A 14,862-nucleotide genomic window follows, 5' to 3' on the forward strand; every position below is an offset into this window, starting at 1 on the left:
AATAATGTAATTTTTAGGAAAGCCAATCTCAAGGTTTAGAATAAATCTCAAGACAGAAAAAAAATCTACATTTCATGTTTAACAAAAAGAGTTAGCAGCCAAATGTCCCAGTGTCTTTCCTTTGAAGACCTTTCACTTCTCTTGAGCTGAAGAAGCTTCTTGGATGAGAAGCGAAATGTCTTCAAAGGAAAAATCAAAAAGTCCAGTTGCCTCTTGAAAAAGCACCTTTGGAACAATCATGACCTGGACGACTGAGAATCTCCATAGACATCTAGCCACCAAATATTAATTCTTAACATTTTAAACTTTATGAAAATCCTGATTGAATAATTACTGAATATTCAACATTCACTGAACAATGAATGTTGTTAAAATGCAGACTTATTTGATAGGGATACAAATCGGAGCTTCAGAAACACAGATAATCAATCCATGGCAGTAAATAGAAATTATAAACCAATTGCTACCATCTAGTGGATGTTTGGATTTTTGCAGCAGGAGATCTTCCCAAGCTTTACTGAATGTGCAACATGTCCATATGGGTGCTATGCATTTGTGTTGTAGTAGTATCAACAGCAGTTTTTGTGAGTTTGATATTATCAGGAATAACAATGTAGGAAAAATACCTTTCCCATGATAAGAGCCAGCCATGAATACCTTTCCCATTAAAGAAATAAATTCTGTTGTTCAGAAATTAGTAGCACTATAAATGTGTGAGAGAGGGAAATCTCAATAAAGATGCCCCCTTTTAGCAATTATACATGTGGAGGACTCAATGCAATCAAGGAGGTGATTTTCATTGCTGGCCCCACCCCAAAGTCCTTTAGTTTTCCTCTACAGGGAAAAAGCCTATGTACTCTTCATGCGTGCATCTAAAGTAAGACATTTGTACAGCCTAAGCATTGATTCCACTCTACAGGTTTTGATTATGAAAAGATATTTCATGATTATAAGACATAGGCAATAGTTCTTAATCTTGGCAACTGTAGGATGTATGGACTTCAATTCCCAGAATTCTCCAGCCAGCATCCTGGAGAGACATATTTAACCAGTCTGTGAGACATATTTCATAGTCAACTCTTCCGGTTTTAAATCTTTGAAAACCCTAATTTGTTTTCAAAGCTGGCTGTGGAGCCCAGTTAATAAAAAGATACATACACATGTGGTCCTTTGGATCTCACTTAGAATATTATTTAAATTACAGGCAGTCCTTGACTTAACAACCATTCATTTACTGACTGTTTGAAGTTACAGCAGCACTGAAAAAAGTGACTTATGACCACTTTTCACACTTACAACCTTTGCAGCATTGTCCTAGCCACATGATCAAAATTCAGACGCTTGGCAACTGGCATGTATTTATAATGGTTGCAGTGTCCTAGGTCACATGATCATCTTTTGCAAACTTCTGACAATGGAGAAGTCAGATTCACTTAACAAGCATGTTACTAATTTAAGAACTGCATTCACTTAGTTCACTTTAACAACTGTTGCAAGAAGAGTCTTAATGTGGGACAAACTCATTTAACAATTGTCTTGATTAGCAACAGAAATTTTGGACTCAATTGTGACATAAGCCAAGGACTATCTGTAATCTATTTGTGTATACAAATCTTAGGCTGTAATCCTCTATCTGTCTATGTGGCTATATGTTGTACTACAATTGGATTATCAGATTTTCAATATTCTTGTGCTTTCTTGAACATTATTAGATTTAGCAGCGCTATTTGTTGTCCCAAATATTCAAAGAGGTACTTATTTCTCTAATATTTCTGTTTCCCTGCTATTTTGTATATTGCAATCTAGCTGCTTTTAGAAGATGCACTATTGTTTTAAGTAAAATTGCTGATATATTTTTAACTTACTAGAACAGATAAAAGAAGGAGTATATTTTAACTTCAGATAATGAAAACAATATTTTTTGTGAATATATGATACTATAGTAATAGCACTGCCTAAAACTTTCCACTTTTAGGTTTAAAATTATATGTAAAATATGTTAAGGCTTTTCTTGTTCTTAACTCCTTGTAAGGGATGGATGATAAAAGATATTTATTTCACAAAATTGATTTGCTCACCCTTAGTATCCTGATAATGATGTATAAATCTTAACTTGGCTGCCAGCTAGAACAAAAACCTCTGCCAGCAAGTTGTGTGCTGATTTATAATCAAGTAACTCACCTACTTTGACAATTCAGCATATTTTAATTCAATTCCAGTTTGCCTCCCATAGGCAAAGCCAAACTGAACTAAAGTTGTTCTAGAAATAGGGTCAAATTATTTTGTCCTAAATAACAAATATTTTGTCAGAGCAAAAAGAAGCAGATTCTTGGATGGGGATGAGATGATAGGGCAGGCAGACAAGTTTCAATTAGTGCATTTCACCAAAATATCTGTGGAGATTCTTAGTCATCCAGATCATGGTTGTCCCAAATGTGCCTTTTCAAAAGATAGCTGGACTTTGTTTTTTCTTTGAAGACATTTCGCTTCTCATCCAAGAAGCTTCTTCAGCTTGGACCAGACTTCTGTCAGAACTGATGAAGCTTCTTGGATGAGAAGTGAAATGTCTTCAAAGAAAAAGCAAGGTCCAGTTGCCTTTTGAAAAAGCACTTTTGGCTTCACCAAATAGTGTCCCCATCTGCATCAAACCATCTCTGTCCTTCTGCTGTGTCCCTATGACATTGCCTTTCTCTGTCCTCAAAGTGAGCTGGGTTCAAGCTGGCCTAAGCTGTACTGGTATTAAAATAGAGTGTTTCTTCTTATTCTGAAAGTAGCCTCAAATTGTGTCGCACCTGTTAGGTTTTGTACCTTGAAGGCTAATCTAGTGATTGGCAGGGACAGAGAACACAAGTGACAGAGACAGTACAATTTATGGATCAGCACTGGTTTCATATCTATATAGCATTTTATTGACCCAACAATGGGAAGAGAGATTCCATTAATCCATTGCTCAATGGGAAAAGGACCTGAGATATTAATGCACTTAATTCTTTCCTGTTTTGTTTATAACTTCCTGTTTAATCTGACTTCTAAACAGAGGTTTTAGACCATCTGGCAGGATGAATTATGGAAAGGGTAAGGCCTTTAAGGAAGGAAAACCATGTTCCTCTTTCTGAAGTTACTCCTTTCTCTAAAGGCCCAACTTGGCCTTCCCTATTCTTCCTCTATCAGAATCTGTGAAAGAATTGGAAAGGTGCAGATGGAAAATGGAAATTCACACATGAAGAATTAGATGGTAATAGTGCCCTGCCTTGTCCTGCAACTTACCTAGGGAAGAAGAGGTTGCATATCAATGTTTCTTAATCTTGATATCTTTAACATGTATGGACCAATTCCCAGAATTCACCAGCTGGTATGCTGGATTGGGACTTCTCAGAGTTGAAGTCCACACTTCTTAAAGTGGTCAGGATTGAGAATATCTACTCTGTGTTTCTCACTCCTCCTGTTTGAAGGAAGAGGAAAGATTTTAGAGAGAGGGCTTTCCAAATTAGTGCTCCCATTGCATTCTTTTTCAAATTATTATGTATGGTCTGTCTTCGATAATATTCAGAGTTGCTATGGAATGAAAAGCATTTGATTCAGTGGAACTTATTTCTGATTTAAAATCTTTAATGTTCTGCCATCAATAACATGGTTTCATAATAACATGGTTGCATAAACAGAGAGACAGAGTCAAGATCACATCATGTTTAAGACTCTTATTTATGCAAAAAAATGCATATAACATACTAGGAATTGGTTGTTGTAACTGAATGGATAATTATAAATAAAGGGCAGGGAAGATTTAAATGTCAGTTATACTCTATCAGCATAGATGCTCTATCTGAAAACATGTCAAATACTAGAATTAAGTTACTATTTTCAACAATTTGCAATGAGACAGGAAAAACAGTTTACTTACAAATTCATTCTCTCTTATGCAGGGAGGCACTGAAACATAGACAAAAATAGTATTAATTATGTATATACAATAATGAAAGTTCTCTGGACCAATTAGGAAGTTATTAAAGTTCTTCAGACAAATACATTCATTTGTTTTATTAGTAGCCAATTATCAGTTATGGCAAAATCAGTTTTCAGTAAAAGCAGAATAACTATTCAGTAATCATAAGCCTCCACCCCCAAGATCAATACACTGATTATAAGGTCCTGTTCACACAACTAGAAACAGCAATAAAAATAAATAAATCATATACCCAGATAGCTCCTTTCTTGTAAAAATACTGTTTTACTTGCTTGTTAAATGCAAGCAAGTAAAATAGTGAGGAATTTTGGGAGACAGATCTCTTTATGGGGTCTATTCATTTTAAAATATTTATGCCAACATATAGGATATTTTCAACTTTTAGAATGTGTATGTTTGCCATTAAGCAAGAAGAAAGCCAATTTTTAAATGGTTCCCTTCCTACCTAAAAAAAGCTTGTTGGGCAGTTCTTAGCAAGTTATTATTAAGTTGATAAAGCATTTCATCTATCAATTTCTACATATTTTAAAGGTTATCGTAAGAAACTTTAAAATATGTAGAAAGAAGAACAAGAACAATTCTGATTATTTCTCTGAGCCCTCTGGCAATCCTATGATAAGTTCTAATATTTTTAAAAAATATCTAATTTTCTAAATTCTAGTTTTGTAAGACAGATGCCAGAGAAATGACCGCTGGGTCAGACTAACTTGGTGTTTCAGAATGAAGTGTCCATGAACATTCATTACAGCTTGCTGAATTAGCTTTCACTGAAGATTTTGAGTTCATTTTGATTTCAATAAAATAAAATAAATAAAAATAGAATTTGAGTTCAATCAGGTAAATTTCTGAGCAAATGTCAGAAGTACTTCTGAAAGTTAAATGATTCGGAAGAGAAAATCAACGAACTTGGATCTAGACACCTTTGGTTGGTGACAGGGTAATCTATCATCTGCTGATTTCTGTATGTTGCTGCTGAACAACAATTTTTTATAGTCAACAAAACTAATGTGAAAGAATTATAGGAATTATAGAAACAGCAGATTCCTCACTTTTGTCCCTGTAACAATATGGGGACCTGTGTCATGAGCCATAGTCTTTCCTGCTCAGTGTTCCAAATATATAAAATGGAAACCAGATCCCATTTATAAAATAGCATATTCATGTTTAAAAAGTATTTAATTTGGGTGCAACAGCCCAACTGAAAATTAACCAAAGTTAAGCTTTCATTTATTTCAATGAAATGAGAGCTACCTCATTCTTAGTTAGATTGTGTTCTTTTGTTTCATTGGACCTTTTGCTGGGAACCTGATTCTGCATTTATACAACCGTCTGCCAACACTGGGTCATCAACTACTAGCCAGTTTTAACTGACCCGGACACAGCTGAGCAGGGTTAGTATTTCAGCGGGAGATTAGCACAAGATCCCAGGGCTTGGGAGAGGGAAAAAAAAAACCTTCTTGGAAAAAGCCAATGGCAAACCTTAGAGCTGCTAAGAAAATTGCTAGATCAAGCACAACTCACTGGAGACTTTACCATTTGGAAATATTGTTCATGAAAACCGCAATGGTTTGACGGGAGTCAGTTTTGATTTTACACAGGAATTGCAAAGGAGGAACCCCCCCCCCAAATTAATCTGCGTTGAGGAAGAGCAGATCAAGGACTTCTGTGTTTTCACTGCCCACAAATGATACGTGTTGTCCAAAAAAATATTTCTGACTGCTCTTATTTCTGATCGTGCCTTTCCTTAGAACCGTGGGGCAAAGCTGGGGGCAGCGGCGGGGGGACCGGGGTGGGTAGGTGGGCGAACTGGGATTTTCCACCGTCCGCTTCTTTCCCACCCTCTCCGGATCACGATGAGCAGCCTCCGAGTTCTGGCACCTACCGGTGGTGAGCCTCTTCTCTCGCATGGTTGCGGACGCGCGCCCGGGCTCTGCAGAAGCCCTGCTGTCTTCTTCTCCCCCCTCCGCCCACGCCTCCGAGTTGCGCTTAAAGCCTCATTCTTCTCCGGCGAGCGCGGGAGGGGAAAGAACAACACACTCCTCCGCTGGGGCCGTTGAGGAGGCTGCCTGAGGCGAACTTCAAGCCGAATTGTTTGAGCGCAAAGGGCTTGCCAAGAGTTTGCGCTTGGCCCTCAGCCTGGTTTGTGCGGTCTCACAGCGAAGCTGGGTTGCTATGGAGCTGCGGGTGACAATGCGGGAGGGAGACGAGGGCAGTCGTTGACATCCAGCCCCCCCACCTCCAAGGCACCAACATTGGTCGTTAGCGGGCAGAGCAGAGGCTTTTTCTCCACCAACACTACCCAGCCGGATGAAGGCAGTGAGAAGCGACTAGCGCCAACTTGAAACAACCAAGTTGGTAGTAGTTGTTCGAGAAGCAAAGGACGGACGGAAGATGCGGCTGATGTTAGCCTTCCCTTCCGGCTTTCTCGGGCCAGCGAAGTTGCTTTCGCCCTGCCGGCTGAAGCTGATGCCCGCTCTTCTCCCCCCGCCCCCACTGGCGAGTGACCGGTGCACTTTTAAAAGTTTGCACACCCCGTCCCCGCCGCCCGTTCCTTTCTCCGGAAGCTCGGAGAGTCGTAAAGACTGGTCCGGCAATCGGATGGAGAAAGTACGAAGCAAGGTGTTTACCGTTCCCACCGGGTGCAATTTGGATAGTCTGATCAAAGACGAAGTGAAATCTATGAATCTTTATTTTTCCACATGTGCCATTTCTATCGGGATCCATTTGGCAATAGCTAGTGCGGCTGCCTTGGTTGACAATTATACTGTGTGGAATTCTTAACCTGCGTTTATCTGGCAAGGCTCCCTCCTACCTACCAATGTTTGGCAACAACCTTTTTTGGTTCGTCCTGGGGATTCAGATGAATGGCTGCCGTTTGGGCCAGTCACACACTTCCTTTCTACGAATGAATTGTTTCTCTTCTGTTCTTTTCATTATTTCCCATTTAAAGATCTATACAACTGGTACTGTCAGGCAGAGGTGGCATTCAGCAGGTTCTGACCAGTTCTGGAGAACCGGTAGCGGAAATTTTGAGTAGTTCAGAGAACCGGCGGTAACCTTCTCCCAGGAGTGGGGTGGGAATGGAGATTTTACAGTATCCTTCTCCTGTCACCAAGCCATGCCCACAGAACCGGTAGTAAAAAAAAATTGAATCCCACCACTGATGCTATCAGTATATATATATTAACATCGGACTTCATTTTTCAAAAGATCAAGTTAGAAGTTTCAGATTTTTCAATCTGAGAGATTCCTGCATGCATGAGTATCATAGAATAACAAGAGTTGGAAGGGACCACTTGGAGATCCTCCAACCCCCTGCTCTAGTCTACTCCAAATATTAGCCTCTATCTAGGATCAAACTCACAGGCTCCTGATTGTGAGGCAAGAGCTCCACCTCTAGGCCACCAGATCTGCCATTAGGTTGATTAAGTTGCAAGAAATGTCATTTACTACTACACTGATTTTTGGTGGACAATGACAGAATGAGAAATGAAGTCATAGTGGCAGATTTTGGTAACTTTAAAAGAAGATTAGGCCAATTCAGGTAGAAAAAGCTAGAAATGATTGTTAATCATGCAACCTTCAGTCATAGAGGTCTTGTGCTTCTCATTATCAGTTAGTAGGGGAAATGTAGGATGTACTTATATTATGAAATATATGTCATATGCTGTGTACATATATAGACATTGGTGGTACAAAAAAGTTTTAAGTATGATTTTAAGGACTTTAAAAAATCTTTTTGTGGGAATAAAACAAAAAAGGATGAGCATCGTCTTGGTTTTAGAAAGTTAGAAATTGCCTGAGGATCCATATCAATCTGAAAGAAGATTTTGCAATTATTTATTTATTTATTTTTATTTATTTGATTTGCCAATTGTTTACAAGATAATAAGTATAAGTGTATACATAGTTGTGAATACATGAAATGGATACATATAAGAAAAATAAAAGAATAAGAGAAACAATAGGACAGGGACGGTAGGCACGTTGGTGCGCTTATGCACGCCCCCTACAGACCTCTTAGGAAAGGGGTGAGGTCAATAGTAGACAGTCTAAGGTTAAAGTTTTTGGGGTTTGGGGAAGAAACTACAGAGTCGGGTAGAGTATTCCAGACATTGACCACTCTATTGCTGAAGTCGTATTTCCTGCAATCAAGTTTGGTGCGGTTAACTTTGAGTTTGTATCTATTGTGTGCTCTTGTGTTGTTATGGTTGAAGCTGAAGTATTCGTTGACAGGTAGGACATTGCAATGTATGATTTTATACACCATGTTTAAGTCAGACCGAAGACGGCGTAATTCAAGGTTTTCTAGTTCTAGAATTTCAAGTCTGGTGGCATAAGGTATTCTCCAACGAGTAGAGGAGTGGAGAACTCTTCTTGTGAAATATTTCTGGACTTTCTCAATTGTGCTAATATCAGATACGTAATGTGGGTTCCAGACTGATGAACTGTATTCGAGTATTGGTCTAGCAAATGTTTTGTATGCTCTGGTTAGTAGTGTGATATTACCAGAGAAAAAGCTACGTAGGATTAGGTTAACAACTCTTAATGCCTTTTTGGCTATGTAGTTGCAGTGGGCTCTAGCACTTAGATCATTAGAGGTGAGTATTCCAAGGTTCTTTACAGAGCTTGGGTCATCAACAAGATCTTGACTATTCAGCTTGTATTTTATTTTCTGATTTTTTTTGCCAATATGTAAGACAGAGCATTTATTTGTTGAGATTTGAAGTTGCCATTTGTTTGACCATTCTGATACATAGTCAAGATCTTTTTGTAGGGTAGCAGTATTGTCTGTGGTATTGAACAGCTTTACATCATCAGCGAAGAGAACGTAATTGCTCTTAATATGATCACAGAGGTCATTTATGTAGAGTATGAAGAGAGTTGGTCCTAGAACACTGCCTTGGGGGACATCACTATTGACAGGTACTGGATTTGATAGGACGCTCCCAATTTTGACCATTTGTTGTCTGTTTGACAGGAATGCTTCTATCCAGTTATTCAGTTGTCCAGAGATACCGTAGGATTTTATTTTTAGGAGTAGTTTGTCGTGTACCACTGAATCAAAGGCTTTACAGAAGTCTATGTAGATTGCGTCTATTGCTTTGCCCTGGTCGAGTTGTGTCGTCCATATGTTTTTGCAGTGTAAGAGTTGCAGATTACATGATAGTTTTTTTCTGAAACCAAATTGTTTATTGGAGAGTAGGTTATTTGTCTCTAAGTGGAGGATGATGGATTGGTTAATAATTGATTCCATGACTTTACAGGTGACGCAGCATAAGGAGATTGGCCTGTAATTTTCAACTAGGCTTGGGTCTCCCTTTTTGAAGATGGGGATGACTGTGGCTTGTGACCATAGGTTAGGCAAGGAGCTGGTCCTGAAAGATTTTTCAAAGATTATGCTTAGAGGTTTGGCTATGGCAGTGGATAGCTTTTTTAAGAAGTAGGCACATATTCCATCCGGTCCAATAGATAGGGATGGTTTTAGATTGCATAGTGCTTTTTCAACATTGTCTTCTGTGAAATCGATATGTATTAGATCATTGTTGTTATCTGTGGTACGGCTAGGAAATACTGGGCATGATCCATTGCTGTTTACAAATACTGAGCCGAAGAATGTGTTAAAGATGTTGGCTTTAATGGTGTCGTCGTTGCAGTCTTTACCATCAGGTCCTATCATGGGAGGGATGGACCTTGAGTCTTTAGTTTGTTGTTTACAAAATTGTAAAAAGCACGGGTGGAATTGGTGCTTAGAAGGTTTTCCTCTTGTTTAATGTGATAATTGGTGCATTCGGTCTTTATCTGGTGGCATAAATTTTTGTATCGGTTTTTGAAATTGGCAACGTGACCAGATTTGTTTTTCCGCCAGAGTGATCTCTTTTTGGATTGAAGTTTCCTTATTGTTATGGGTAATCTGCTTTTTTGTTTTGTTTTGGGGGTTGTTGTTGGTACATATAGTTTGATGACTCTTTTGACTTCAAGTAAAAATATGTTGTAATGGTCTTCAACAGTATTGCATCCAGTGAATAGAGATTGCCAATCAAGGGATGAGAGATCGTTGTCTATAAGATCATAGTTGCCTTTTTTGAAGTTACAATTGGGGATTACATCATTGTGGTGATTTTTGTGTGGACGTATGTTGAGACAAGTCAATCATATTGTGGTCACTACTGGAAAAGGGTTCTTTAGTTTGTATTCCGTAAATTAAATTCAAACTATTGCAGAAGATGAGATCGAGGCAGTTGTTTAGTCTAGTGTTGTTGGTTACTAGTTGTTCCAGTTCCAGATTTGTAATAGCATTGTAGAAGGTTGTGTGTATGATTTCAGTTGTACAATCATTTAGGGTCCAGTCAATATGAGGTAGATTGAAATCACCAAGAAAGATAAAAGGGTATGGGCAGGATGCAGCCCATGTTAGTAATGTATTTAGCTTGTTTACATGTTCGATGTCATAATCAGGTGCTCTGTAACATAGTAAGAATCGAATTGTGATATTTAAGGATAGTTCACAGATGATGGTCTCAGGAAGAGCAAGCTCCTGGGTAACTTGGATATTTTTTAGATGTAAGGATTTTTTATAGAAGATATTATTTGTAAGATTCCTTCCAAATGGGTGTTGTTCTGAATACTAAGGAAAATGACAGGATAAGACTTTCAAAGTTGGACATCAGAGGAAACGGGAAGAAACAATTAAAGATTACAATTAAAGGAGATGTACTTAAACTCAATTTGCTAACATAGAATGGAACAAAATATTTTACATTGGACGTGTTGAAACATATTTGTGAACAATGGAGTCAGAAATTAATTTTGAAAATATCTGCCAATATAGATAGATTGGGTAAATGATGTTATGTAAGAGGAAGAGGTTCTACCAGATAATACTGAAATTGATTTCAATGTTGATTTACAAATTACAGGCTAAAAGAATGATCTGAGAAAAGAGGATATATTGAATATACAAATGAAACCTGCAGATGTCTTAATAATTAAAAGGACATATAAATAAGAAGCCAGAAGAGTAACTATATTATTAAAGTTTTGAAGACATTTGTGAGAAGTGACAAAGAAAAAAAGAAATCAAGTTCTTGGGCATCATTTGAAGGAATTAAGGACTAAGATTATTAAAAGTAAAGGACTATAAAGTTGGTTTATTTTATCATGTTTAAAAATGTTGTGTTGCTATCTCTGCTAAACCTTAATGGACTTCTGCTGACGGACTGAAATAACAATGTTTTGGGGATTTATTTATAGATAAGAGATAAGTTATAGGGAAAGAGAACATTTATTTTAGGAGAATGATAAATTACTAAAATTGCTTATAATTGTGATGAAGGGGAAGTTACGTCTTTATATATTTCTTTTTTCTTTACTATATCCTTGTTGTTTCTTTTCTATTTTGTCTATTTTCTTTTAGCACTTTTTTCTTTTATTAGTTTTCATCTGCATTGTAACGTAATTGTAACATTTAATAAAATTATAGAGAGGGGGGAAGGGAGAGAGAGAGGGGGGCAGGGAGGGAAGGAGAGTGGGGGAGAGAGAACAAACTAGTTGGAAAAGAAAAACCACTAATTCAGGGATATGATTCACGGCGTTCTGGAAACTAAAATAGGAATACCCCTGATTAAGCCATCTTAGTCTTCCCAGGATCATAACACAAATAAGCCAAGAACAGAGTCCTAGTTGAATATTTTTATATCTAACAAATGCCCTTCTATATATGCTGGTCCTTTTGTTTCAGACAGATTTTTGGCATTTGCAGAGACCAAGGTCATTCTAGTCCTAAACATTCAACTTCCATCCTCTTGCTTTCAGGTTATGATCTCATTGAAATAAACCAAGACTTCTCTGAGCAGTAAGTTGTAACTGATAGCCAAAGAAAACATATTTTAAATATTAAATACACACTGAATATAGTTGGCAGGAAAAACTGGACTATGAATCTATGATGCTGAGTTTACAATTACCATGAATAGACCTTAGTACAAGATAAAAATAGGTATATTTCTGAAAATGAAACTTTGATGTCCCCTAGTGGTGAAATCCAGCATATTTCAAAAGAGAAACTCACAGGGCTGTGCTGTAGAGTGTCCGATATCAAACATCAGGGGAATAAAATATATTTGGTTCTCTATTTATTGCAAATCCTCCTACATGCCTCTCAGCACAGGCTTCCCTGAAGATCCAAATTCAACAATGAAAAAAAATGCCCTTAGTTTCTCACAAGATCTTCTGGCAGCAGCTTAAAGTACTCAGAGGGAGAGTGTGGGTGTTTTGTTGTCTGGTTTATATCACTTGAATTCATATGGCATGGATTCGGTTATAATTAATTTCATTCTAGTCATGGAAAAGCACAAGCAACTGGAACCAAGATATTTCCATGCTGTGACAAAACCTTTTTGGAAGGGATTCTTTATTTGGCTTGTTCTTCTTATCCCATTTTTATGGCATTCATTATTAATTTGTTTGTTGCATGTGTCCAGCCTGCTTATGGGAGGGCAAACAAATTGAAGCTTAATTGTAGATAAATCACAGATACTCCAGTTGTCAATCAGGCAGATTAGGAACTTAAGAGTCAGCTTTCACTGCATAGAATTACATGCTCCTTGAAGATTCAGATATATAATATACAAGACAAGACAATAAAAGTACAAACAATAGATACAAACTCAAGGTTAACAGCACCAAAATTGATTGCAGAAAATACGACTTCAGCAACAGAGTGGTCAATGTCTAGAATACTCTACCTGACTCTGTGGTTTCTTCCCCAAACCCCAAAAACTTTAACCTTAGACTTTCTACTATTGACCTCACCCCTTTCCTAAGAGGTCTGTAGGGGTTGTGCATAAGTGCACCAAAGTGCTTACCGTCCCTGTCCTATTGTTTCTTTTATTTTTCTTATATGTACTCATTTCTTGTATTCATAACTATGTTTATCTTTATACCTATTATCTTGTAAGCGATTGACAAATCAAATCAAATCAATAAATAGATAGATATGCATTCTAGGTGTCCTCCTGGATTGTCCTCATGAATGCTGAGATTTCAGCTATGGCCTGGAATGAATTTGTATGTCTCAGCTCAATATGCCACATGCAGCCGTTTTGGTAGATTTTCAATGGGAAAAGGGTCTTGATGAAGCAGAGCTTAGTTGTATATGGAATGGACCATTTTTGCTCTTCATGGGTCACTTAAACTATCCAAGCTGCAACTAATCCAGAATATTGCAATCAGATTGTTGATTGGAGTCAAAGGTAGTGTAGGGTATCATTTAGCAACCAATCCCAGTTATAACAGTGATGAAAAAAATAGCTTTATGACCAGTGCCCACATTTACAAATTTCATAGTGTTCTGTACAGTCAATTTACATACTCGTGAGCCCGCGCGCGTGATTGGCTAAAGCGCGGCGACCGGATTGGTCGAGCGAGCCGCACTGATTGGCTCGTACGAATCCCCGCGATTGGTGGAAACTAATCGCGGGAGATTCAAGCGGTGCCATTGGCCGCGGCCGACGCGGCTCGGAAATAAAAGCCGCCGTTTTTCCTCTCCAAGTTAAGCTGTATCCAGAGCCAATAAAGAGCTGAAACCAAGTCACTGACTCTGAGCTTCCTTCCCGCGACGGACACGACACTGGCGACGAGGGTGGGATCCAGAGACTGACCACCGAGCACGTGTCCCGAGGAAGACAAAGACCGACGAGATGGCCAGCATGACCCCACCAGCACCCTTCAACCCAGCTACCGAGGACTGGGAATCGTACACGGATAGATTCCTAATGTTCCTCGAAAGTAGCAATTTGAAGGATGCGAACGGGCAAAAGAAAGGGCCGTTTTCCTCACACACTGCGGGCCTGCGGTGTTTAAGATGGCCAAAGCCCTAGCGAAGCCCGAGGATGTGAAGGAAATGGACTGGGCCGATCTCGAGCCACTCCTTCGGAACCACTACGCCCCGCTGTACCCATCCTCATCCGGCGGGATGAGTTCTATCGGCGGAACCAGCGGCAGGACGAGAGCATCAGCGACTTCATAGCCGCCTTGCGGGACCTTGGGGGATGTGCGAGTTCCGGGACCTGGACGACGTCCTCCGAGACCGCGTGGTCCTAGGCCTCCGGGATCAGGCACTAAAAAGTCGACTGATGGCAAAAGGCAACATCGACCTCGGGACGCCCTGGCCAAGCTTCCGCGGCCGAAGCCACCCGGAAGTCAGCAGCCAGACTTCGGAGGGCAGAGAACGGGGACCGCACTGAAACCCCGAGGCAAGCCGACGGGAGACCACCACACACCACGGGGACCTGGACTCCGCCTCCGAGACCACGGACGAGGAGGAAGACGTCCACCGGCTACAAACAGGACGGGACCGGCGAGATCAACGAGGTCGTAAGTCGGGAACCAGTGCGCCGGGTGCGGGAAAATCACCTTCGATCAGACTGCCGGTTCATCGACGCGATCTGCCGGCATTGCAACAAGAAGGGCCACATCGCCCGAGTCTGCCGGCTCAGAAAGACACACAGCCCCGCCGGCGAGAACCAAGCAACCGGGGACGAGACGACACCCCCGAGGGCCAGAGATCGCCAAGCCGAAAACCGCTGGAGCCGAGACAACCGAGGGCGACGGAACGGGAAGGCCGCGGAGAGAAGAAACCCACCAGACGGTCACCATCGGCCATGCCGAAACCACTGATGCACGGAAGGTCTACGTGGAGGTGAGCATCGAGGGCGAGCCATGCCAGATGGAGGTAGACTCCGGATCCTACCTCTCCATGGTCGCCTGGAAAGAACTCAAGCGACTGGTGCCAAACATCCAGAAAGAGGACTGGAGAACCAGAAGCTGGTAGTCCAGAAGGACTATCAGGGGAACCGCATCCCCGTCATTGGGACCGGACAGTTCGAGGTGACTTT

The 14,862-nt window shown here is 40.0% G+C and overlaps 1 protein-coding gene across 1 annotated transcript in view; it reads right to left on the reverse strand.

The window, feature by feature from the left end:
* The window catches only part of RGS22 (regulator of G protein signaling 22), a 93,427-nt gene extending 87,340 nt beyond the window's left edge, over positions 1-6,087 (reverse strand). Inside the window, exons 1-2 of the mRNA XM_087962044.1 lie at positions 5,847-6,087; positions 3,902-3,930 (exon numbers count right to left, since the gene is read on the reverse strand). Coding sequence (XP_087818170.1) covers positions 3,902-3,930; positions 5,847-5,871 — 54 coding nt within the window. The 5' untranslated portion in view covers positions 5,872-6,087. The remainder of the gene's footprint in view (positions 1-3,901; positions 3,931-5,846) is intronic.
* Between the last annotated feature and the right edge of the window lie 8,775 nt (positions 6,088-14,862).

The sequence above is a fragment of the Notechis scutatus genome, chromosome 3 (genome assembly GCF_049901735.1).
Source record: "Notechis scutatus isolate UNSWTSFEM ecotype Mainland chromosome 3, rNotScu1.2, whole genome shotgun sequence".
NCBI lineage: Eukaryota > Metazoa > Chordata > Lepidosauria > Squamata > Elapidae > Notechis > Notechis scutatus.